This window comes from Ictalurus punctatus, chromosome 16 (assembly GCF_001660625.3).
Source record: "Ictalurus punctatus breed USDA103 chromosome 16, Coco_2.0, whole genome shotgun sequence".
Lineage (NCBI taxonomy): Eukaryota > Metazoa > Chordata > Actinopteri > Siluriformes > Ictaluridae > Ictalurus > Ictalurus punctatus.
In genome coordinates, this window is record NC_030431.2 from 25,883,397 (window position 1) to 25,908,082 (window position 24,686).

Below are 24,686 nucleotides of genomic sequence, written 5' to 3' on the forward strand. Positions count from 1 at the left end.
GGAATGATACAGATAATATAGTTCGTTTGAATTTTTAATAATGCAGAATTATTCTGCTGTTTTATGCCACTGAGACACGCGACACGCATCTACAATATAAATTAACAGAGGCCATATATGTGAATCGGGTCTCAACGTCATGCACCTGATAGAGTCGATTCAAAGCAGACTCGTTCGAGACCATACATTACTAGCGTTAGAAATGATTCAAATGATTATATACAGTATATATATTTTTAAATAATGCAGACGTATTCTGCAACAGCTACATTGTGAGAGCGAGGAGATTCATTTATATAAAATTTTTCGCTAAACAAACTTTTCCATATTTACGCCTTAGCGGTTTTTGCTAACTATTACTGAAGGAAAAAAAGCGAGCCTGCAGCGCGCAAGCGCAAGCATAGAGCGCTTTGCGCATGCGTACTAACAGCGGCGTTCGAGGTTGTGTTTACGGCGCTTCTGCTGGTCTATGCCATGGTCTGTCAAACCTCTGTGGAATAAAAACAAAAAAAAAGTCTTTTGAGGAAACAGGTAGGATATTTGTCAGCTATGTCTTTGTCGTCCTTTAAAATTAAAGCGTGCGTCTCCAGTAAACAATTCATTCCGAGCTTATTTTTTATCGGCTGCATGCAAACGATGACAATATAGTGAGTGAGATTGTGTTGTTAGCTAACATATAGACGCCTAGTGCTCGAAATATTATTTGTCCCACCAGTATTCCGTCTATTCCTGCTTTCTTGTGCTAGGATTGGCTGTTTGATCAGACTCATTGGTGGCCTACCAATCAGAGCAGAGAAGCGTGATAAAATCAGCCAATCCTAGAGCGGGAGGTGGGATTTGTTCCGAATACCGGTAGGAATCGGAATCACGCAGTTTGCTAGCGATTCTCCGCCTGTCAGTAACATTAATACCGTAAACTCATCAAATTCTGAACGTTTTCGTCGTCCAATATTTACGAGACAGCTTCAAAATCCACCACATCTGAATCGCGTGGTTGTCGAGGCGTTTGTATAAAATATAAAATGTATTATTTAGGTGTATTTACGATTTGTTTTTTTGGTTTTTAAAAAAATCTTTCTGCAAAACAAACTAGCTAGCTCGATTAGCCTGCTATCGCATCAGTCCTAGGTTAGTGTATACAAATGTAATGTTCTGTGTACAATCCTCATTAGCTATATGTTTTGTAGAAATGTGTGTTTTCTGCGTAAGATGAGTTAATTTCTGGAGAATTATATGCGTGTTATATATATATATATATATATATATATATATATATATATATATATATATATATATATATATACACACACACACATATATACATATACTGAGCGAGAGCCCAGCCCTTAACCTAACAGACAATACTGATGGGAATATACATGCATGTACGCGCGCGCGCGCACGCAGTGAGCCTCAGCTATCGCACGTGCGGTGTAAATAAAGCGGGAGGGAGGAAAAAAAAAACCCTGATTCTTCCGCGCGTGCACCTCACAACAGCTTTAACCGCCTTTATTATTATAAATTCTGTTCACAAGTGTACAGAAATATAATAATTTGGAAATTAGGGGTTGACGATATGACAAAGATCATATCGCGGTACCTGAAGGTCACGATATATATCACGATAGCTAGTATTTGTAGGCTAACATCTCTTTTTCTTTCTTTCTTTTTTCTTTTCTTTTTTTTTTAAGGTCAGGTTGGTTATACAATCTATACAGAGATGTGTGTATATATATAATATTATTAATTCCACTGCGATTTCTGATCTTAAACCTGTTCCAGTGCATCTACTCTGGGAGGAAAAACATCGCTAGTTTCAACATAGAAAGAAGATCCACACACATGATTTCTGTGATTAGCGAATCTCCTTTCGCTCGTTGTCCGTCACATCGATCTTATCACGTTAATAAAACTGGGATTGATTCAACGGAATTACCAAACGGAATGGAGTCGCAAATTAAAACGTAAAACATCTTTCCGTGAATCGGTAAAATCGAGTGTTCTCCAGTAGAAAATGGCGCAGAGGAAAAAGTGTGAGCGCCGCCATTTTGTTTCGGTGTCGGGTGCGGTCATGTCCGAGAACCCGAGCAAGGTCGACGAACGTCCACCTCTATCGCGCTGTCCGCCATTTTTGTTTTGTTTTTTCCTGTTTCCAAAGTTTGACGTCGGAGTACGCTAGTATGACTCATCGCTCAAAAACACGCCAAGAGAGCAGCCATCTTTCGCTCCCAAATAAAACACGAGCCGACCCAAATCCACGTATGGTTCTGGAATGATTGACAGTTGCGTAGGTGTTCTGAACTCTCCACTACTAAACCGATCCTGTCTTCAAGCCCTGCCCCTTTTTCCCCACCATTTTACGTGCTTTCCATACGTCCTTGCTTTCTACCACGGTAAATCGAGCGTTCGTTCGTGTGAAATAAATCGCAGAAATCATCGTTCCGAAGAATTCACGCCGTGACGTGTCGATCTCCTATCGGTCGCGCGTCTTCTCGTGATACAAATTTGCGGGTCAGGGTTAGCTAACCAGACGCTGCAGGATGAGAAACTTCTTCGCATATCCGGTCTCCAGCGTATGCGTATGAATGAGAGTCAGTGGGACGAAACCTGCACTGCGACCGCCGCTTAAAGCCTAATTTCTGACCCACGACCCAACAAAAAACGTTTCGACCCCGGGTCCTGCGAGTGACGTCGCATCAAAATGGCCGCTTGTTTCTATGCAGTAGGTAGATTATTATCTCTGCGGAGCTGGGTTGTTCCGCTGGTTGTAAATGTAAATATTGCTCAGGCGTTGCTGTTTGCTCTGTGGTTACCCATCTGTAGCAGTTTAAAAAATAAATAAAAATCCCAAGTCATCAGCTGACTGTGATGAGGCATAACCTCTCCACTTAAAAGCGAAACAAAACAATTCCCCGGTTCGACCCGTTCTTTTGTTACAGCTGTATTGTGTGCATGTTTAAACTTGACCTTGATTAATATGTTTGGTTTAGAGACCAGGCGGTTGTTCATTGTTCTTTGAGGACATGTACACAGGACGAATACAGTTACAGTGTACAAATACTTCACAAACACAGTGTCAGCTAATACACACGTTTTTTTATTCTGTTCCTCATCAGGCTGCAGAACAAGTTACCTGGCGCAGGCGTGTTAGGACCGGATCGACACGTGCGTCTAAAAGCAACTATTTTGTGAGGTTCCAGTGCATAATATGGTTATTCAATAGGGCTGGGTGATGTATTGATATAATACTGATATTTTCATACACGGCTACATGAGACACTTTTCTGAAGTATTGTTGGTACGGCGATGTTTTTTTGTGTTTTTAATAATGAATTACAAGTGTAATGTTTTGTCATTGTCGGCATTAAAGAAAAGTCCCGTCGACGTCAGTTTAACGGGTTTTTCTTTCATTTGCTGCCGCTTCGCCGAGAGATTGTTAGCCAAATGATGTACCGTTATACAAACCGTGCATCGTAGAAATATCGTCATATATCCTAATATTTTTGATGTGGTGATTTCCGTGTCTATATTGAGTATGGAGGTTTGGGGGCGTGGCTGTGTATGAGCTCAGCGTGTGATGTCGCTAAAATCCCACCGACTCCATAACTTTGGACCAATCACGTCTAAGGTTCTTTTAGGGAACGTGTGGCTCGTTACAGAACGTCTGCGGTGTGTCGTGGCAACGTTATAATTGGGCGGAGAGAAAACGGCGACGTCGGTGAACGCCGAGTCACGTGATAACCCGACGAGAGGCATTTCGAATTTGCATATCATACATATTCATAGGTTGTAGGTCAGGGTAAAGGTTGTGGATATGTCTCTTGGGCATTTTAAAGTAAATTATAATATCGGCGAAGGTGTACTCTTGATAAAAGACTGTGGTTGTGAATTATTCAACGTGTGTGTAGGTTAATTTGTTGAGCGAACATTCCCAAACAAGCCCAGACACCGGGGAGAACCTGGGAGACCTAACAAGCCCAGACACCGGGGAGAACCTATTTACTCAGGACAACCTTTCAATCTAATCATTTCCACCCAGTCCCAGGTGGGAGATTCACCTGGTTTTGAGTGGATGGCTGGACTGGCTGGACTGGGTGGAAATGATTAGATTGAAAGGTTCTCCTGAGTTCTCCCCAGTGTGTGTTCGGTGTCTGGGAGTGCTGGTGCAGTTGTGTGGTGAGAGACACGATTCGGATGTATTCAGTAAGAACCTGATGCTGTGTGAAACAAGGTGAGGGTCCTGGGTGGTGTGTGTGTGTGTGTGTGAGCGAGCAAGTGTGTGTGTGAGAGAGATTTACAGTGTGATGGGTCAGTGTTTGAACAGCGGAGCTTGTTGAATAATCTGTCTTCTGCCTGGTGGGTGATTGTGAGACAAAACAGATCTGTTACACAGCACCGGAGTTTACACTTAATAACCATGCACACACTCTCTCTCTCTATCTCTCACACACACACACACACACACACACACACACACACACACACTTGTGTATACACGGTAGTCAAACACACAGTCTGTCTCTCTGTCTGTCCTTCTCTCTTCCCTTTCTCTCTGTCTGTCTTTTTTCCCGTCTCTCTGTCCCCCTCTCTGTCTGTCTCCATCTCTCTCTCTCTCCCCGTCTGTCTGTCTCTTTCTTCTTCGTCCTTCTCCCCATCTATCCCTCTCCCCGTGTCCTCACTCCCTCCTCCAGTATGTCTCTTTCTGTCTTTTTCTCTCTTCCCTTTTTGTCTGTGTCTGTCTTTTCTCCTGTAACTCTGTAATTAGCATGTTGCTACATGGCGGTTGCACCTTCCTGATTTCGCTACTCGTACCTTTGTCCTTAGTTGCTTGAGCAAATTTGTGGGCGGCGTCTTAGACAGAGGGCTTTAAATCAAGTGTGCTCATTAGAATATCAGGCCCCGCCCATTAGGATAGTTCTCCCATGTGGTTGTGTTGTGTTCCTCACAAACGAGGAAAAGCTTTTGCTCAGAGAGTGTGTGTAACAAGGCGGCCATTATTAAAGCTCCGTGAGATCCGGCATGAAACAGCAGACCAGACCGTGTGTGTGTGTGTGTGTGTGTGTGTGTGTGTGTGTGTGTGTGTGTGCGCGCACACGCATACTGAAAAAACGATACACAATGCCGTTTAGTTTTACACACATCTCTGGAGGAAATGCCACTGACCCGGTCTGTGCGTGCAGTGTGTGCGCGAGTGTGTGTGTGTGTGTTAAGTGAGAACACAATACAACACACAGGCATAGAGACGAAGCCACAGCCTGCCATTCACTTCCTGTCCCTTTCTAACATTATCACACTCGTTACACGTTCTGTGGAATTGTGTTTAAAATGTTTGCTTTTATTTCAGTCCATCTGATGGAGAGCACTAAGTAGCGTAATGTGTATTGTGTTAATAAAAAGGACAATATTGTAAATTAGCACTAACAATGCCACTGTTTCCTGCACTGAGAGAAGAACCTCCCCAACATGGTTTTAGACTATTAGTCCTCTTAGATAAGGCCATCTAGGCTTGAGAGATCATGTACAGTATGAAGTTGTTCTATTGTGCCATCTAAATATCCAGGGTGGGAAAGGGGGCGTGGCCAGACACGAATAGCTAAGCTCATTATAATAACAAGCTAAGCTCATTATAATATGTAAATGAAATGATATAAACTATGCTTGCATGTGTTTGGTAGTGAACACCAGCCGTACGTGTCGAATCCTTGTGTAGCGAGGTCGCCCTGATAAACGCCACGCTTATCCGTTTCGTTTTCTTTATTTAAATGTTTTTAAATTCATCTTCACGTTTAGCGATGATCCGTTTTTCCGTTCCAAAGTCAGACAGCGGGTTATTAAGCTTCATGTAGGATACAAAACGGGTGAAAAGGAAGCGCGTATTACGAGATAGAAAGTTGGTTTGAGTCTAAGCCTTTTCCCTTCTCCAGAAGCTACACAGCTAATGTGGCTTAATCTTACCAGGAAACACGTATCAGAGTGAGTTTTGTTCTTGGATGTAAAGCACACAGCAGAAGTCCTTATCTCGATACCTCTACGCATATAAAGACAAATAAAGAGAATGATAAATAGTCAGGAAGTGCCATGCCTTATCGCATGGTCCATACAAATTAGCATGAAGCTAGTGCACGCTTACGCAGTAAAGTGTTACGGATATCCGCATTGTTATCGTGAAGAGACCTGTTCGTATCCGGCGCGATGACTCCTAACTGTAGCGCAATACTGCTACATCAAAAGAATATCAACAGCTCTCTAATACGCCGTTTCTATAGTAACAGCTCATACACAGGGACTTGAACGGCAGATTTTTAGGAGCCTAAGAACCCTTAGTCATACAAGTAGAACCCTTTTAGGAGGTAAAGAACCTTTTGTTCTTTCAGTAGAACCCTTTAAGAACCTTTTAGACATTCACGCAGGAGCCTTTTCTAGACGTCTAGGAATTTAGCCTTTTAGCCTTTCAATTAGAACCCTTTTAGGAACCTTAAAACTTTTTAGTCCTCCAAGTAGATCCCTTTTAGAAGCCCAAGAACCTTTAGTCATTCAAGTAGAACCTTTTTATACACCTAGGAACCTTTAGTCCTCCAGGTATAGGAAGCTAAGAACCTTTAGTATATCAACTAGAACTCTGTTAGGAGACTAAGAACCTTAAGTCCTCCAAGTAGATCTCCTTTTAGGAGGCTTAGAACTTTTAGTCCTCCAAGTAGAACCCTTTTATGGAGCCCAAGAACCTTTAATGTTTGAGGTGGAACTCTTTTAGGAGTTCTTGATATGTTGAAGTTTTCTGTAAAGCGAGAACTTTCTTTTCTTTTCAGTGTTCTGGTGTTTGTAGCTGCTGTAGCGTACAGTAAGTGCGCTAACGGTATGTAACTAGAAACGGATGAAGTACCATGCGTCGTCGTCGTTCTTTAATAAATAAAAAAAAAATATGAATAATTGTCAACTTTCTGTAGAAGAATAAAACACTTCCTGTCATATTTATTCCTTATTATCCCTCATATCTTCTGTTTAAATCCTTTTTTCACTCGTTTTTTTTAGTCGTGAGATGTTCTCCAGCTTCAGGTTTTCATTGTTTGCTGGAAAAACGTGCCACATGTATTGTGTGCTTTTGTTTTTATTTGATTTAACCTTCCTGCTTCCTGGTTTGTTTTCTCTGTTCCTCACTTCTGTAGTCTCACCTTCTCTTCTCTCTCTCTCTCTCTCTCTCTCTCTCTCTCTCTCTCTCTCTCTCTCTCTCTCTCTGTTCCTGGTTCTCTTTCCATCTGGATAAAAAGCCGAATTTAGATTAGGATTAAATGGCGAAACGTGAAGTAGAAGCTGAAATAGAGTCGTGTCGAGTGGGAAGATGGCGCAGACGACTAAAACGGATGAGTTTGTTGTTTATCTGAAATAAACGCCGATGAATTAAAAACTCAGCCGTCACAGAAGTGTCGTATTTACACGATCGTGTCTCTGCAGGTGAACCAACAGCTCCTCTGTCTCTTCATTTACATATTGCTTTGGATGTGTGTGTGTGTGTGTGTGTGTGTTTTGCATGTTCATAATCACTGGTGGTAGTAGAACAAAGTTCCGCCCATTCTGTCCATAGCGCTGTACTTCCTGTACAACACACCTGAGTAAAGCGCGCCTGTGAGTAAAACACAGTTTTTACCAGTTTACATCCTGCTTCTTTCTAATAATGTTAGTGTATACATGGCGTGTGTGTGTGTGTGTGTGTGTGTGTGTGTGTGTGTGTGTGTGTGTGTGTGTATCAGTCAAAAATACAAAAATAATTAGTGATGACCTCTCATATGGTGATTAAAAAGATTTACAAGAACATTTTAGACTGTACGGCAACTCGAATAACCGCTCATTACAAAGGTTTTTAGGTTGGATTAAAATTAGGGCCGGATGAGGGATTAGGTTTTGGTTAGTAAGTAGGTTTGGATTAATATTAGCATTGGATTATGGCTAGTCTTGGATTAAGATTAGGATTGGATTAGTGTTATTCTTGGATTAAAATCAGGATTGGATTAGGGGTGAGGGTTGGATTATGGTTAGCCTTGGATTAAGAATAGGATTGGATTAGGGGTGAGGGTTGGATTAAGATTAGGATTGGATTAGTGTTATTCTTGGATTAAAATCAGGATTGGATTAGGGGTGAGGGTTGGATTATGGTTAGCCTTGGATTAAGAATAGGATTGGATTAAGATTAGGATTGGATTAGTGTTATTCTTGGATTAAAATCAGGATTGGATTAGGGGTGAGGGTTGGATTATGGTTAGCCTTGGATTAAGAATAGGATTGGATTAGGGGTGAGGGTTGGATTAAGATTAGGATTGGATTAGTGTTATTCTTGGATTAAAATCAGGATTGGATTAGGGGTGAGGGTTGGATTATGGTTAGCCTTGGATTAAGAATAGGATTGGATTAGGGGTGAGGGTTGGATTAAGATTAGGATTGGATTAGTGTTATTCTTGGATTAAAATCAGGATTGGATTAGGGGTGAGGGTTGGATTATGGTTAGCCTTGGATTAAGAATAGGATTGGATTAAGATTAGGATTGGATTAGTGTTATTCTTGGATTAAAATCAGGATTGGATTAGGGGTGAGGGTTGGATTATGGTTAGCCTTGGATTAAGAATAGGATTGGATTAGGGGTGAGGGTTGGATTAAGATTAGGATTGGATTAGTGTTATTCTTGGATTAAAATCAGGATTGGATTAGGGGTGAGGGTTGGATTATGGTTAGCCTTGGATTAAGAATAGGATTGGATTAGGGGTGAGGGTTGGATTAAGATTAGGATTGGATTAGTGTTATTCTTGGATTAAAATCAGGATTGGATTAGGGGTGAGGGTTGGATTATGGTTAGCCTTGGATTAAGAATAGGATTGGATTAAGATTAGGATTGGATTAGTGTTATTCTTGGATTAAAATCAGGATTGGATTAGGGGTGAGGGTTGGATTATGGTTAGCCTTGGATTAAGAATAGGATTGGATTAGGGGTGAGGGTTGGATTAAGATTAGGATTGGATTAGTGTTATTCTTGGATTAAAATCAGGATTGGATTAGGGGTGAGGGTTGGATTATGGTTAGCCTTGGATTAAGAATAGGATTGGATTAGGGGTGAGGGTTGGATTAAGATTAGGATTGGATTAGTGTTATTCTTGGATTAAAATCAGGATTGGATTAGGGGTGAGGGTTGGATTATGGTTAGCCTTGGATTAAGAATAGGATTGGATTAAGATTAGGATTGGATTAGTGTTATTCTTGGATTAAAATCAGGATTGGATTAGGGGTGAGGGTTGGATTATGGTTAGCCTTGGATTAAGAATAGGATTGGATTAAGATTAGGATTGGATTAGTGTTATTCTTGGATTAAAATCAGGATTGGATTAGGGGTGAGGGTTGGATTATGGTTAGCCTTGGATTAAGAATAGGATTGGATTAAGATTAGGATTGGATTAGTGTTATTCTTGGATTAAAATCAGGATTGGATTAGGGGTGAGGGTTGGATTATGGTTAGCCTTGGATTAAGAATAGGATTGGATTAAGATTAGGATTGGATTAGTGTTATTCTTGGATTAAAATCAGGATTGGATTAGGGGTGAGGGTTGGATTATGGTTAGCCTTGGATTAAGAATAGGATTGGATTAGGGGTGAGGGTTGGATTAAGATTAGCATTGGATTAGGGTTGGTCTTGGATTAAGATTAGCATTGGATTAGTGTTAGTATTGGATTAAGATCAGGAATGGATTAGGGGTGAGGGTTGGATTATGGTTAGCCTTGGATTAAGATTAGGATTGGATTAGGGGTGAGGGTTGGATTAAGATTAGCATTGGATTAGTGTTAGTATTGGATTAAGATCAGGAATGGATTAGGGGTGAGGGTTGGATTATGGTTAGCCTTGGATTAAGATTAGGATTGGATTAGGGTTTTATGCCGGAATTTACCTTTAATATAAAATCGGTATCTGGATTGTACCTTGTCGCTGAGGCCATACAGGTAGTATGGAGTTAACCCTTTGTGATGTCCTGCGCTGAACGTCTGCTTTATTCGCCCCGTGTGTTTTGTTTACAGGTGATTCGTCTCACTGGGGGTCATTCATGAGTACGTCCGGCTCGGTGTAGCAGTCATGGATGACATGGCCTCCGTGGGGAAAATTAGTGCCTCCTCTGACTCGGTGTCCACCCTGAACAGCGAGGACTTTGTCCTGGTGTCCCGTCTCGGGGACGAGACCCCGTCCACTAATAACGGCAGTGACGATGAAAAAACAGGCCTGAAGGTAAGACCTTTTGTCCATTGTCTTTGCCTTGGGAAGCTCCAGCTCGGTCAATCAATGTAAGGTCCTGAAGACACTCACCTTACTGAACAGGTGTGTTTGGACGGGGGAAACCTCACTCTAAAGCGCGCGCACACACACACACACACACACACACACACACTTCTGCTAGAGTAAGATCTCAGGTTTGAGCTTCTGTTTACATTTTGTTTGTTTATTTGTGTTAGACAGTAAGGACATACTGTATATTTGATAAAAATACTGAATAAAAGGAACATTAATTGAGGTTTGTGGGTTATTGTGGGAATGGGGATCGGATTATGCTATAGGGTTGGACTAAATTTAAGATTAGTTTAGGATTGGATTAGGTTTTAATGTTGGATTAAGTTTAGGACAGGATATGGGATTAGGTTTGGTTAGTACGTATGTTTGGATTAGGGGGGTTAGGGATAGATTAGTGGTGGGTTGTATTAGGATTAGCACTGGATTATGCTTAGTCTTGGATTAAGATTAGAACTGGTTTAGGGGTCAGTGTGGGGATAGGGTTGGGTTAAAGTTAGAATTGGTTCAGAAATTAGGGTTTGATTACTATTAGGATTGGATTAAATTAGGGTTGGATTACGATTTAATTTGGGATTAGTTTAGAAATTAGTATTTGATTAAGATTAGGATTGGAGTAGAAATTAGGTTTGGATTAAGATTTGGGTTTGGTTTAACGGATAGGATTGGATTGAGGTTTATGGTTGGATTAGAAATTAGGGCTGGATTAAGATTTAGGATTGGTTAGCAGATAGGGTTGGGTTAGGGCTGGATTGAGATTAGGGATCAGAAATTAGGGTTGGATTAATGTTTAGGGGTCGGATGGAATTGGCTTAATGGTTTAATTAAGATTGGATTAAGATTTAGGGTTAAATTCTATTTTATGGTTGGATTAGGGATTAGTTAGAATGAACAGCTCAGTTATACCCACACGCACACACACACACACACACACACACACACACACACACACACACACACACACAGTACTTTGTGTTCATCATTGGGACATTTCCTCTCTCCTTGGTTGTGCCGCAACACCGCTGGACATCCGTTTGATTTGTCACCTCACTTTTCTCAGACTGAAACAACAAACAAGTGTCATTTCTATTCCATGCTCTCACACACACACACACACCCACACACACACACACACAGATGGAGTGGAGTGTGTGTCATCTTGGCCATTGTTCACTCCTTTGTTGGAAGAACTTCTTTCTGGAAGAACCACATCCATTGTTCTTTTTGTCCCCCCCTCCCTCCCCCACAGTTTTCTGTCTCTCATTCAGTGCTTCTTGTGAAATCCCTCCTTCATGTTCTTATTTTGGTCATTTGTGGTTTCAGTGGATTCGCGAAAGCTTTGTTCATCTTTGATTGGAATCAGATTTTTGGGGAAGGACACACTGTGCCATTTTGTTAGAAATGTTCTTCTTGTGCTTCCACATCAGACTCTGACCTTCACCGTGGGTGAACTGAACCGTAAACAGCCGCTAGGGCCCAAGCGTTATTCGTTCACCTTCTCAGACCTGCATGGGAAAAGTTTAGCACGATCTAAATGCTGATCAGCATCCACGTATCCATGTTTCATCATCTGCTGCATGTTCTCCGTGTTCTTCTCCGTGTTCCTCTCCTGTAAGAGGCTCTTCTAAACCTCTTGTTTGTTACGCAGGTGATTTCTGAGGAAGGGGTCAGCTTTAAGGTCAGTCTCTCTCTCTCTCTCTCTCTCTCTCTCTCTCTCTCTCTCTCTCTCGCTTCCGATTTCCTTTTCTGTTCTTTTCTCGTCCCCCTTCTATCCGTGCTCTTGGTCTCCCACACCTTTTCCACTGGCAGAGTTGGTGCTGGTTCATGGTACGTTTTTAAGTACCAGGTCTCTAAGACGTGAGCGTTCACTAACACATAACACGTATTAACATCCAAAGTAAAATCCTTCAGTGTCTACACCCATAGTATAAAAATATCACTGACAATAATTACAATGCTGAATTTTGATTGGTCAGAATGGAAAGTGTTGATGATGATGATTATTATTATTATTATTATTATTATACTTTTCTAACAGTAGCTCGTTCTAATACGTTATCGTTTCTATATGGTGGACACTCCACGTAAACAGATTTAAAAAAACAAACAAACAATTGTTGCTATGGAGACTTTTCTGTATGAAGTCTCTAGTGTCAGTGCTTCGTAGGAGCCTCAGAACCTTTACTCATTCAAGTAGAATCCTTTCAGGAACCTTAGAACCCTTAGTCTTCCAGGTAGAACCCTTTTTTGCAGACTAAAGACCATCAGTCCTCAAAGCAGAACCCTTTTAGGAGACGAAGATCCTTTAGTGCTTGAAGTAGAACCCTTTTAGGAGCCTAAGAACCTTTTTAGGAGGCTAAGAACTTTTAGTGGTCCAAGTTGAACCTTTTTAGGAGGCTAAGAACTTTTAGTGGTCCAAGTTGAACCTTTTTAGGAGGCTGAGAACCTTTTAATCATTCAAATAGAACCCTTTTATTAGCCTAAGAATTTGTATTTCTCCAAGTGGAACCCTTTTAGAAATTTACGTTCATGGCATTCGGCAGACGCCCTCATCCAAAGCGACTTACAGTTGTCTCATTCATACGGCCGAGCAGTTGAGGGTTAAGGGCTTTGCCCAAGGGTCCAGCTGTGGCAGCTTGGTGGCGCTGGGGTTTGAACTCACTACCTTCCGATCAGAAGTCCGTCTTAACCACCGAGTTACCACTTCACTTTTAGACGCCTAAAACCATTAGACCTCCCAAGGAGAACCCTTTTAAGGAGCCTAAGAACCCTTAGTCATCCAAGTAGAACCCTTTAGGAAACTAAGAACCTTTCATCATTCGAGTACGATGGATATAAAAAGTCTACACCCCCTCGTTAAAACGGCAGTTTTTTTTTGTGACGTGAAAAAAGGAAACCAAGATGAATGGTGTCCGAAACGTTCTACCTTGTATTGTGGAATTTTTATAGATAAAATTTTAATAAAGTGACCAAACAATAAGAATCATCTTAGGGAATTAAATTATTTATTTATTTATTTATTTATTTTTAAAAAAAAAAAAACAATAATCTGCTTGGATAAGTGTGCACACCCTTCTATAATTGGGAATGTGGCTGTGCTCAGAATCAACCAATCACATTCAACCTCATGTTAAATACTGTTTAGTGTACATCTGCAGTCGATTAAAGTGACTGATTAACCTCAAATAAAGTCCAGCTGTTCCTTTAGGATTTTCCTGACATCTCCTGGGTCACATCCACCTGGAAAACCAAAGCAGGTACTGGATCACACTGTTATTTATAACTTATTGAAATATCAATAACCAGAGGGTTACAAAAATATTTCCAAGGCACTGGATGTGCCATGAAACACTGGAAAGACAATCAACAAGCGGAGAAAATATGGCATGATCGAGACACTACTAAGAACAGGACGTCCCTCTAAAATTGATGAGAAGATCGGGAGAAAACGGAACAGGGAGGCTGCCAACAGGCCTACAGCAACACTAAAAGAACTGCAGCAGTTTCTGGGACGTACTGGTTGTTCCCTACATGTGACAACAATCTCCCGAATTCTTCATATCTCTGGGCTATGGGGTAGGGCAGCAAGACGGAAGCCTTTTTTAACCCAAAAAATAAATATAAAATACATACTCTCTCCCAAAACCATGTGGAGTAATGTGTTACAGTCTGATGAGACCCACGCTGAATTTTTTTTGGCACCCCAGCCCCCGAAACCCCCCCCCCCGATAGGTCGAAAAGGTTCTGACATGGTTTCCTTTTTTTTGTGTCACAAAAGCTTGCCGTTTTAACAGGGGTGTATAGAATTTGAGATCTACCGTAGAACCCTTTTAGGAGCCTAAAAACCTGTAGTCCTTCAAGTGGAGCACTTCTAAGAGCCTGAGAATCTTTAGCGCTCCCAAGTAGAACCCTTTAAGAAACTAAGAGCCTTTTTAGTCCTGCAAGGAGAACCCTTTCAGGAGGCTGAGAACCTTTCGGTCCTCCACATCAGAACCCTTTTCGGAGGCCAACGGTGCAAGTGAAATCGGGAACCAACTTATTTCACGAATATTAAATGTTAAGTGGATAGGAACAAGAAAAATTCACAAAGACACCACAATGAGCACCTCGTCGGTGGAAAAGAACGATCTTCTTCCTTCCTTCTCATGCTCTTGCTCCTCCTGTGATATTGTTGACTATCTGTGATTCTGATTGGCTGTTGGCTGTCTTCATGGGTTTGTTTGGCGGCTCCTCCGGTGTGTGCAGTCCGTGTGTACACACAGTCCCCTGTGTGTGTGTGTGTGTGCGTGCGTGCGTGTGTGTATGTATCTATCCGCAGAAAACCTCACGGTGGCTCTGGTTTCATGTAGTCTACATGTAGTACCTTTCCGTGTGCAGTGTAGAAACCACATGTATACAAGCCCATGCGAGCGGTGAGAACTTCGAGAAGAGTTAAACTGATTAGGAAAACACCCCCACGTCCTCCTGCTGCCATCCCTAATAGCTTAATATCATGCTATTAGCTACTCTAGCTAGCCTGCTATGTAACTGTTAGTAAACAGGCTGAAGGATTTGTCCGGATGTAATGCTAACATGACAACTCCAGTTTTGTTTATCAGCTAGCCAGTGTAGCATAAAGGTAATGTGGCTAAATGTTTCAAGGTACCACGTTTAAAATAATTTGCATATCAGCCATGATTGGTCCAAGCTTAATTAGTGACATCACAAACTGAGCTCAGGTGTAGCCCCCCCCCCCCCCCCCCCCCCAAGTCAGTTTCATACAGAATTGCAGAGAAGTCTCTCTTTATTTTTGAAAGGAGTCTATAGGTGTGAGTTTGTGCTGTTAATATATTTTACCCAAACATCCGAATCAATAGGATCATAATTATCTATGGCAGTGGTGTTAAACATCAAATGTTTGTAATCAGGATAAAAGACTCTTGACTTTTGATCTTTTGTCTCTTACGTGCCTCACCTTTGGCAAATCACATAAGGGGTTTATCAAGCACAAATTACAGGATAAAAACTAATCATCAGGGGATACACAGATTAGAAAAGAATCCTAAGATTTGGGTTCGATTGTGTTTGTCATATACGGTGAGAATTTGGGTGGAGTCTGTGTGTATGTGTTTGTGTGACAACTTTGGAAGCTGTTGATTTTATATATATAATATAGTATATATTAAATGATACATAGTGTATGTGTGTGTGTGTGTAGATTGTGGGGAACGGCAGTGAGCAGCAGTTGCAGAGGGAGCTCGAGGATGTGCTGATGGAGCCATCGGTGGCAGACGTGACTCCCCGATCGGACCACGTGGGCGGGGGGGATCTGAGCTACCCCACCACTGCGGCCCCACGTCATCCCTGTCCCGCACCCCCAAAACTGGAGATAGTGCTGCCCGTTCATGGAGCTCAACAGGGTGCGAGGAGCCTTTACGTTTGTTTGCTAAACGGAGAACCTTTCTGCGTCGTGGTTCCTACGTACAAACAATTTTATGCAAATTAGGCACGACGCCGTAAAACGACAAATCCGAGCGATTGTCCCGACGATTTCTCGCATTTGCTAGTCTAATCTGAGAAGGACGCTAGCACCGAAGCGTAAACCGATTCGACTTCCGAGTTGTGTTTAGTTGTTCGTCTTAGAACGCGTGTGTGTTTACTGCCGCTCATCGGAATAAAAAAATGCTGGACAAGACACGCCCACGTACAACCGTCGCGACACGTCCACAAGAAACAAACTAGTGACGAGGAACAAAAAAAGATGTTCACAAAGAAGAAGTCAAGGTTCTAGAAATGTGCTAATTGTGAAATAACATGCACCACACCTCCTTCATCTTGTGAACTGGTGTTGCGTGACCTGCATTTGCATACCGGATCCTGATTGGCTCTTATATTTTATGATGTAGTAACTTCAGCAAAGTTTCCCGAAGTGCTGCTACTGATTGTTTTTTCCACTAGATGACGGCTCGGTGATGAGTCCGGGGACGCCGCTGCTGGACGAGGACAGCGTGGTGTTCAGTAAGCTGACGTACCTGGGCTGTGCGTCGGTTAACGCCCCCCGCAGTGAGGTGGAGGCACTGCGTATGATGAGCATTCTCCGCAGCCAGTGCCAGGTGCCGCTTGACATCACCCTCTCCGTACCTGGAGTATCCGAGGGAACCGTCAGGTAAAGGACAGAGGGGGCGGGACTTGCACGTTACACCTGTGTGACGTGTAGGCGTGACGTGTTTGGAGTCAGTTAGGAGGAAAGAGCGGAGATTAAATGCTTATGGATTTGATCTCAGTGTTCGATTAATTACTCATTTAATAATAATAAATATCTTTATTTAAATAGCAAAGGTTACAAAGTGCTGTACACACAGAGAAAAATAAAATCTGTATTTTTTTTTTTTTTTTAATATAACCAATAATCATTGATTAATAATTATATTAATACAGTCTTTTATCTCTTTCGCAATGTAGGTGTTTTTGTTCTTAGCGTAAGTGGTGACCCTCTCCTTTTCGGATTCCGGTGCAGTATTTAATGTAGTCCGTCGTTACCACGGTTACACCCAGTGCAGAGGAAACAACCTCTCAGAGATTCGACCACACATTTACGCTTTTGATCCCAGGTTTGTGTCTCTTCGGCGGAGACTTGTGATCGGAGTTCGATAAGGGAGGCCTTGATCTGCACGTGTGTGCCTCTTTCATGTTCCCGTAGCGCTCGTCTGAAACCTTCTTATCTCCCGCGTAGCCTTTAACACACTGTCCGTAACCAGAGAGAGCGGTGTCTAATTTACAGTGATTCAAATCTCCGGGAATAAAAACCGGCGCTCCTGGCGTGTGTTGGAGTTGGACTCGAACACAGTCTCGACAATACAATTGAGAGCCCTGTGAGTGTCGCCGTGACGGCGTCTTTGCTTTATCGGACGTATCCGAACTCATCCGCAGAGCGAGCCTTGGCCAAACCGAAGTAAGAATTTCTGCCAGATCGATAAAAAGTTTTGCTGATTTTTATTTATTCACGTGTTGAGTATCGATCAGCTGTAAATGACCAGGCGCAGCTGGTTTCCATTTAGCCAGGCCCACAAAAGCACCAAACAGAACTCTGAAAACAGCGAAATGGCGACTAGACAGTGAAGGAGCGCTCCCTAAGCGCAGCGCGGTAAAGCAGCTCGGCCACCGCAGCGTGCCGGCTACCGTGGACGCGCGCTAACTCCTCCACCTTTTATAAGGGTGCCATTACTTTTGTGGTAATGGAACGGCTAGTCTTATTTGTCTTTATTGATGGATTTGTTTAACAGGGGACTGAGTTTCATGAAATGTTCATTAAATTGGTGTGTAATTGAAATAATCAGTGATTTAAACTCGATGATGACTTAAACTGAGATTCTCGCTCTGTCTCTATTTTTGTCTTTTGTGGGCTCTGTTTCTTTCTGTCTGTCACTTTCATTCTCTCTCTCTCTCTCTCTCTCTCTCTCTCTCTCTCGTTTTATTTTTCTCTGTTTTCTCTTTTTCTGTCTCCCCCCTGCCCTGTCTCTCTTTCTCAGTCTCTTTTTCTCTGTCTGTCTTTCTCTTTCTCTGTCCTTCTGTCTTTCTCTCAATCTGTCTATCTGTTTCTTCTTTGGCTCTCTCTCTCCCCATTTTTGTCCTTTTTGGGGTGCTCTCTCTCTCTCTCTCTCTCTCTCTCTCTCTCTCTCTCTCTCTCTCTCTCTCTTTTTCTGTCTCTTTCTGTCTCTTTTTCTCCATCTCTATCTCTCTTTCCCCCTTTCTTCTGTCTCAATCTGTCTATCTCTGCCTCTTTTTCTTTGTCTCTCTTTCTTCGTTGTCTTGTTCTGTCTCCCTCTCTCTCTCTCTCTCTCTCTCTCTCTCTCTCTCTCTCTCTTACCCTCTCCCCCTTCAGTTCAATTGAATTCATTAAGCCTTATTAGCATGACGGTATGTGTTTACAGTCTCTCTCTTTCTCTCTCTCTCTCTCTCTCTCTCTCTCTCTCTCTCTCTCTCTCTCTCTCTCTCAGGTTGTTGGACCCTCAGAGCGGGACCGAGATCTCTAACTACCCCATCTATAAGATCCTGTTCTGTGTTCGGGGTCATGATGGGACACCAGAGAGCGACTGTTTCGCCTTCACAGAGAGCCACTACAACGCCGAGATCTTCCGTATCCACGTCTTCCGCTGCGAGATCCAAGAAGCGGTGAGACACACGCGCGCGCGCACACACACACACACACACAAATAACTGTAACGGCAGGATTAAAAACGTTAACATCAAATCAGCTGCTTCCAAGTTCCTTTGTTTGTAACAATAAAATGAAAATATTTTTTAAAAAAAACCTTGATACCTGCAGCATCCCAGAGAAGAGTATTGTGACACAATTGATCGGGATATTGATATTTTATGGTCATGTTGCACTGTCACAGCTCAGGGAGCTTTCTGCAGTTTTATTGTGTGTCCACTAGGAGGCGCTCAAGATATTTCTCCTTCACTCTTACAGAGCAGGCCAACAAGTGCACATCTGTCTTAAAAATGAGTCCTGAACTCTGAGTGTAGATTCAGAATGATGGTACAGTTAGCATTCTCTCTCTCTCTCACACACACACACACACACACACACACACACACACACACACACACACACACACACACAGAAAGTAAGGTGAGTAACAGCAGTGTGTGCTGTTTAAAATGGGAACCCACTGGAAGGGAATGAATGAATGAAAAGTGAATAAATAAATGCAGCTTACTTAAAGTTAAAAAACAAACAGAAATGAATAAATTACAAAAAAATAAAATACTTGATAGGCAAGTAATAAAAATGTGTTTAATATAATAAGTGTCAGAAAGAATATAATAATAATAAAATAAAATACTCACTAAAATAGTGTATAAAAACAGTATTAAAATAATAGTCTAGGTAAACGCTTATGAAAAACGGGATCTAGGTTTTTTTATTTTTATTTATTTATTTTTTTAAGAACAACTTCTGCTCCTTGAATTAATAGCAGTAGAATATAAATAATTCACATAAAAATACCCTGAAAAATAAAACAAATACAAACATGGTCAATACGAATGAAGCCTATGTTTTTTCCATAAGCAGTATGATGATCACTATTTATTCAACTATCCATTTATTTATTTATTTATTTATTATGGTCATGTGATTTTTATATTTAGCCTTGGTATTATTTTGGTGAGAAAGTAAAGGAAAGAGTTAAATAAATGTTATTTACAAAACACATTCAAAGCAACAAAAATGGACCAAAGTGCCATATATAGTTAAGAGAATGTGTGTGTAAAGAACAGTATAAAGAACATCACATAAACAAAATATAGAAATGATAAAATATAGAATTAGTTAATATAGAGTTACAAACGTGAGAGAGAGGGAGCGAGAAAGAGAGAGAGAGAGAGGTAACAGCTCAGTCATGTAGACAACTCCAGGGCCATTAGACTCATCTCACTACACCGACATCATCGCTAACGAGCCTGTTAATGACTGAAAATGAGACGAACGGCCTGCGGTACAGCACGTCATGCTTTAAAGCTATGAATCATCACGTGTGTGTGTGTGTGTTTGTGTGTTCGCTCCAATACAGGTCAGCAGAATACTCTACAGCTTCGCCACAGCCTTTCGGCGGTCGGCCAATAAGGCGTCGCTCTCGGCTCAGGCTCCGCCCCTCACGCCGGACAGCGACGTTTTCACCTTCACAGTCAGTCTGGAGATCAAAGAGGATGATGGGAAGGGCACCTTCAGGTGAACGACGTCAATTCAAACGTAAAAAAAAGCTCACCAAAATGAACTGAGTGTATGTAATTTTATATATATATATATATATATATATATATATATATATATATATATATATATATATATATATATATATAAATCAAATGATTAATAATTGATAATGTTTCATAATCAGGTAGAAAGAAGGATAATCTGAGACTTGTGTACTCACTTTTTTCGGGACCGTCATCCTCAGGAAAGACGTTTTCGTGATGTACAGTATATAAGTAAGGAATAAAACACGTCAGGGTGTGCTGTTAATACGGGAAAAGGTCTCGAGTCAGTATCCGATACCCCAATTCCCTGGCACTGTATACTGATTAAATATTCAAATTAAAGCACACACAATGACTTCTAAAGGTTCTAAACGCTTACAGATATCTTTATAAATGAACGCGAGTACCCACCGCACTTATTTTATAACGAATGGGTCTTTCACCTACGGAATGTAAATAACAGTGCTCTCTTCTAGTCCTATGGCTTCATCCCTGAACTTTCCCTTCACTGCTTTAACTGAGTTCGCCCTCTCTCTTTTTTTTTTTTTTTTAAGTATATATTTATAACTTCATGCGCTCTCGGAAGTCATGCGTCTTGTTCTGATGGAACGATAAAAATAGAAGAGAAGAGCCGTTCTCTTTCTTTCAGTTTTCCTTCTTTTGGCCTCGTACTCTCATAAAAGTACAGACAAGTGCTTCCTCTAATTTATCTCCCTCATATCCTGCGCTGACTTTTCCCCATTAAGAGCTTCTTTACACTCGCAGGGCAGAAATCCCCTGTGTGTGTGTGTGTGTGTGTGTGTGTGTGTGTGTGTGTGTGTGTGTGTGTGTGTGTGTGTGTGTGTGTGTGTGTGTGTGTGTGTGTGTGATTGTTTGAGAGATCTTTTTCATTAGCGCCTTGTAAGTTGGGGACGTTCAGATGGTGAAGTTTTGTGTAAGGAGCTGTTTATTTAACATTAATGGAAGGAGTCTCCAGTGTCGGTGCTCTGTAACAGTCAGAGGTAAAGCTGCAACTCAATGAATTAATCAATTTTTCGAGCATCTTCGGGACCGAGGAGTTTTACGCTTTAGGATTTTTCTGTAACATTTTGATTTATTTAATTAACGATAAATAAGACCCTCTTATTGGCTGTAGTGTGAACCGTAACAAAAAGCCTCAGAAACGTATTTAAATCATCACGGACCACGTTCACACGGACAGCAGTGATCTAATTATCGACCTTATTCTGAATAAGACAATATCGTGATTAAGGTGTTTACACGAGTGGCTTTAGAATACTCCTGTCATGTCCAGGTGTTACGCGTTCTAGAACGTAGAGCGATTAACGGCACGCGTCATTACGTCACCGCGACGTCGTCCGACGTCCCTCCAGAATTTCACGTATCGACGTACAGTTGGTCTTCGTTACGGGACCGTGTACAGTTTTGGGTGTTTTTATTTTTAATTTCACAAAAGCTTCAAGTGCGGTTAATTATTCGTCGTGCCGTACGTGCAGATAGACGACCGCGTGAAGCCGTGGGCTGCGTCCCAAATACGTGTATTTACCTACTATATAGTAGCCGAGATGCATGTATTTCTCCTACTATATAGCAGGTAAGTAGGCGGTTCGGGACGCAGCCGTGCTCTCTTGTTCGCCGTCAAACGGTCGAGCGCCGCCGTGTGTGTACGCGTCCTGTCGCACGTCGCGGTGAAAACTCTCACACGACGTTAATAGTGTGATCAAGGCGTGTAACGCACGTCCGTAACACGACTAAAACAGGAATACTCCACACGTCTTAGTTCCATTGGTGTTTATTAAAGGTCGTCGATAATCGCTGTTCACATGCCAGTTTCTTAATCAGGGTATCGTCTTAATCGGGTTCATATCGGATTATCGTCGTCCGTGTGAACGCACTGATTGCTTGCATCACTACTAAAAACAAAAAGACTGACAAAAACCCGACGCGTTTAGAGCTCGACGCGGACGTCTACTCTTTCAGAGGCGTGGGTTAAAGAAGTAAATTCCCTGTCCGTTTTTTTTCCCGCCGTCTTTTCGGAATGTTCCTCGATGAAGAGTTTGCCGTGTCCAGACGAACCAAAGAGCCAGGAGATGAATTCAGATCTTATTGAGATTAATTCAGAGAAAAGTGTTGATGGAGAGTCTAAAGGAAGATGCTGCATTGTAAATTCTAATAGAAAGATCTTCTTAGTGATCATACTTAAACTATAGAGTTTTCTCTGTGTGTGTGTGTGTGTGTGTGTGTGTGTGTGTGTGTGTGTGTGTGGCTGTGTGGGGGTTCATCAGCAGTAAAGCACCAGCTCAGCTTTTGACTGAAAGATGGAGACAGACTTTCCTTCCGAAACAGCAACATCATCACTGAGCTGGGAAAAGCAGCTTATTTTTAGGCTGTACCTCAGCACCATGCTGTGCTGCGTACACCGTGTGGCAACACAGATGTGTGTGTGTGTGTGTGTGTGTGTGTGTGTGTGTGTGAGTTTGACAGACTCTGAGCGAGTCCATGCGGACTTGCAGTAAAGTGAAATAAAGAATCTCAAACCTTTCAAACCGTCACTGCAGTGCAACTGAGTCAGCAGTCCCGGGAATCGCTCGAAAGTTTGCGTCCCCGTCGATATGCTCTACTTGATTTATTTCAACTGGAGTCTCGTGACGGTGCCTGACGACTTTATTTCTCTCCGTTTAAGCCGTGAAACGTACGAACAAATTCTCAAGCAGCCGATTTAAGGCTCCGTGGGAATCGGGAGAAGATCTTTCACACGCTTTAAACCAGAAAATAGCGACCTTTCGCAGAGCCGGAGAAAGAGATGAAAAGATATCGGAGTGTTTAGGGAGAGTGTTTACTTACGGTCAAGTACAAAAAACATGATTGAGGGGAAAAATGCGAGGGGGGGGGGGTCGGTGAACAAAAACGAAACAAATAGTATCAGAAGTAAAGGAAAACAAATAGTCCGTAGAGATAATCAGAAATATAACTTTTTCATCATTAATATCTTATCTTGCACCACGACACTGTAGCGTTCTGGATTCTGATTCGTCAGGAGGCGGTGATTCATTTCCTTTAATAGCAGCTCTGGCGTCTCGATACGTTATGGTTTCTATAGTAACGGCTCATTTACAGGGACTCGTACTCTGTGTACGAGTCCCTGTAAATGAGCCGTTACTATAGAAACCATAACGTATCGAGACGCTGCTTTCTCTGTAAGGAGAAGTTTATTTAACCTTCACGGAAAGGAGTCTCCAGTGTTAGCGCTTTGTTCCGGATGTACTCGAACCCCTCAGCAACCACCCGATCTCGACCGAAATTTACACGAAAAAGCACATTAATGATGTAATTCATTGATTTATATCATGATTTGGTACCATCTATGAAGCGTACACCAAATGGTTCGGCTGCGTGTCCGTATATTTCGTTAAAACGAATCTCAAACTTTATTTATTTATTTATTTATTTATTTATTTATTTATTTATTTAACAGTGCCGTGTCGAAGGACAAGGACCGACAGAGCTTCAAGCTTCGTCCTGGGATGGACAAGAAGATCGTCATCTACGTCCAACAGACGTCTAACAAAGAGCTGGCCATCGAGAGGTTGGTCTCGTGCGAATGTTCTCCTGTCGATCAGCTCCGTTTCCTTCAGTCCTGATAATCACACAGTGTTTAATGTGTTCCTGTTTTCACAATCCTCCCTGAAGAAGGGAGCGCGTGACGGAGGGATTTTCCCCTCCATCTTAGTTCTGTTAGATTAAAGTCAGCTGTGTGTCGTTCATACGTGTTAACAGTAAAGCAGAATGTTCTCTGATACAGTAAGGGGATGAAAAGTGTGTGTGTGTGTGTGTGAGAGAACCAGGGCTTTCAAAATCCATTACTTTTTGAATGCAGTTGAATATTTGAGTGTGTAATGTTTTACTAACATGAGGGCTGATTTGCTTCCTATCACTCGGGGGGGAAATATTTTATATCAAGAGATTTTCTAGATATTTTTCAGGGATAGCGGACTGTCACGTGACTTTTAATAAATCTTGGCAAGACAAGACCTTCGGCGATTTTTAGATGTTGTGGCTTGATCGGAAGACGCTGCCCAGGCAAGAAACTTCCAGAACTATTGAGGAACTGAGACAGTTTTTAGACACGAAGGATCAGCTTACGGTTAGCAAGTCTGATTAGCAGCTAGTGAGAATGACCGGTTTGGTTGGGCCGGGTATTATACGCGGGGTGCACATACTTTTTCCAGCCCGGACTGTAAAAACATGAGGGATGGAATGGTGAGGGAGTTACGGGAATGTGTATGTTGAAAATGTAATAGAATTTATAGATTGTGAAAAATACTGTTTAGTTTGTAATTATGGTGTGTGTGTGTGTGTGTGTGTGTGTGTGTGTGTGTGTGTGTGTGTGTGTGTGTGTTCTACTTCTTCTCATTCTCCTTCTCATTCTTCATTCTCCTTCTTCTCCTCATTCTCATTCTTCTCCTTCTTCTCCTCATTCTCATTCTCCTTCTCCTCCTTCTCCTCCTTCTTCTCCTCCTTCTTCTCCCCCCATTCGTCTTATTCTCATTCTCCTCCTTCTCTTCCTCCTTCTCATTCTCCTCCTTCTTCTACTCAATCTCCTCCTTCTTCTTATGCTTCTTCTCCTTGT

At 41.9% G+C, this 24,686-nt stretch overlaps 1 protein-coding gene across 6 annotated transcripts in view; it reads left to right on the forward strand.

Moving 5' to 3' along the window:
- The first annotated feature begins 409 nt into the window (after positions 1-409).
- The window catches only part of LOC108276735 (rab GTPase-activating protein 1), an 83,489-nt gene continuing 59,212 nt past the window's right edge, over positions 410-24,686 (forward strand). Inside the window, exons 1-9 of one of the 6 annotated variants that reach the window (XM_017488611.3) lie at positions 421-531; positions 3,117-3,188; positions 10,051-10,255; positions 11,961-11,990; positions 15,510-15,711; positions 16,250-16,457; positions 18,289-18,463; positions 19,870-20,027; positions 23,532-23,642. In XM_017488611.3, coding sequence (XP_017344100.1) covers positions 10,106-10,255; positions 11,961-11,990; positions 15,510-15,711; positions 16,250-16,457; positions 18,289-18,463; positions 19,870-20,027; positions 23,532-23,642 — 1,034 coding nt within the window. In that variant the 5' untranslated portion in view covers positions 421-531; positions 3,117-3,188; positions 10,051-10,105. Of the gene's footprint in view, positions 532-3,116; positions 3,189-4,046; positions 4,232-7,562; positions 7,621-10,050; positions 10,256-11,960; positions 11,991-15,509; positions 15,712-16,249; positions 16,458-18,288; positions 18,464-19,869; positions 20,028-23,531; positions 23,643-24,686 lie in introns of those variants that run through there. The other 5 variants (XM_017488612.3, XM_017488610.3, XM_017488614.3 and 2 more) reach the window with 5 other exon arrangements.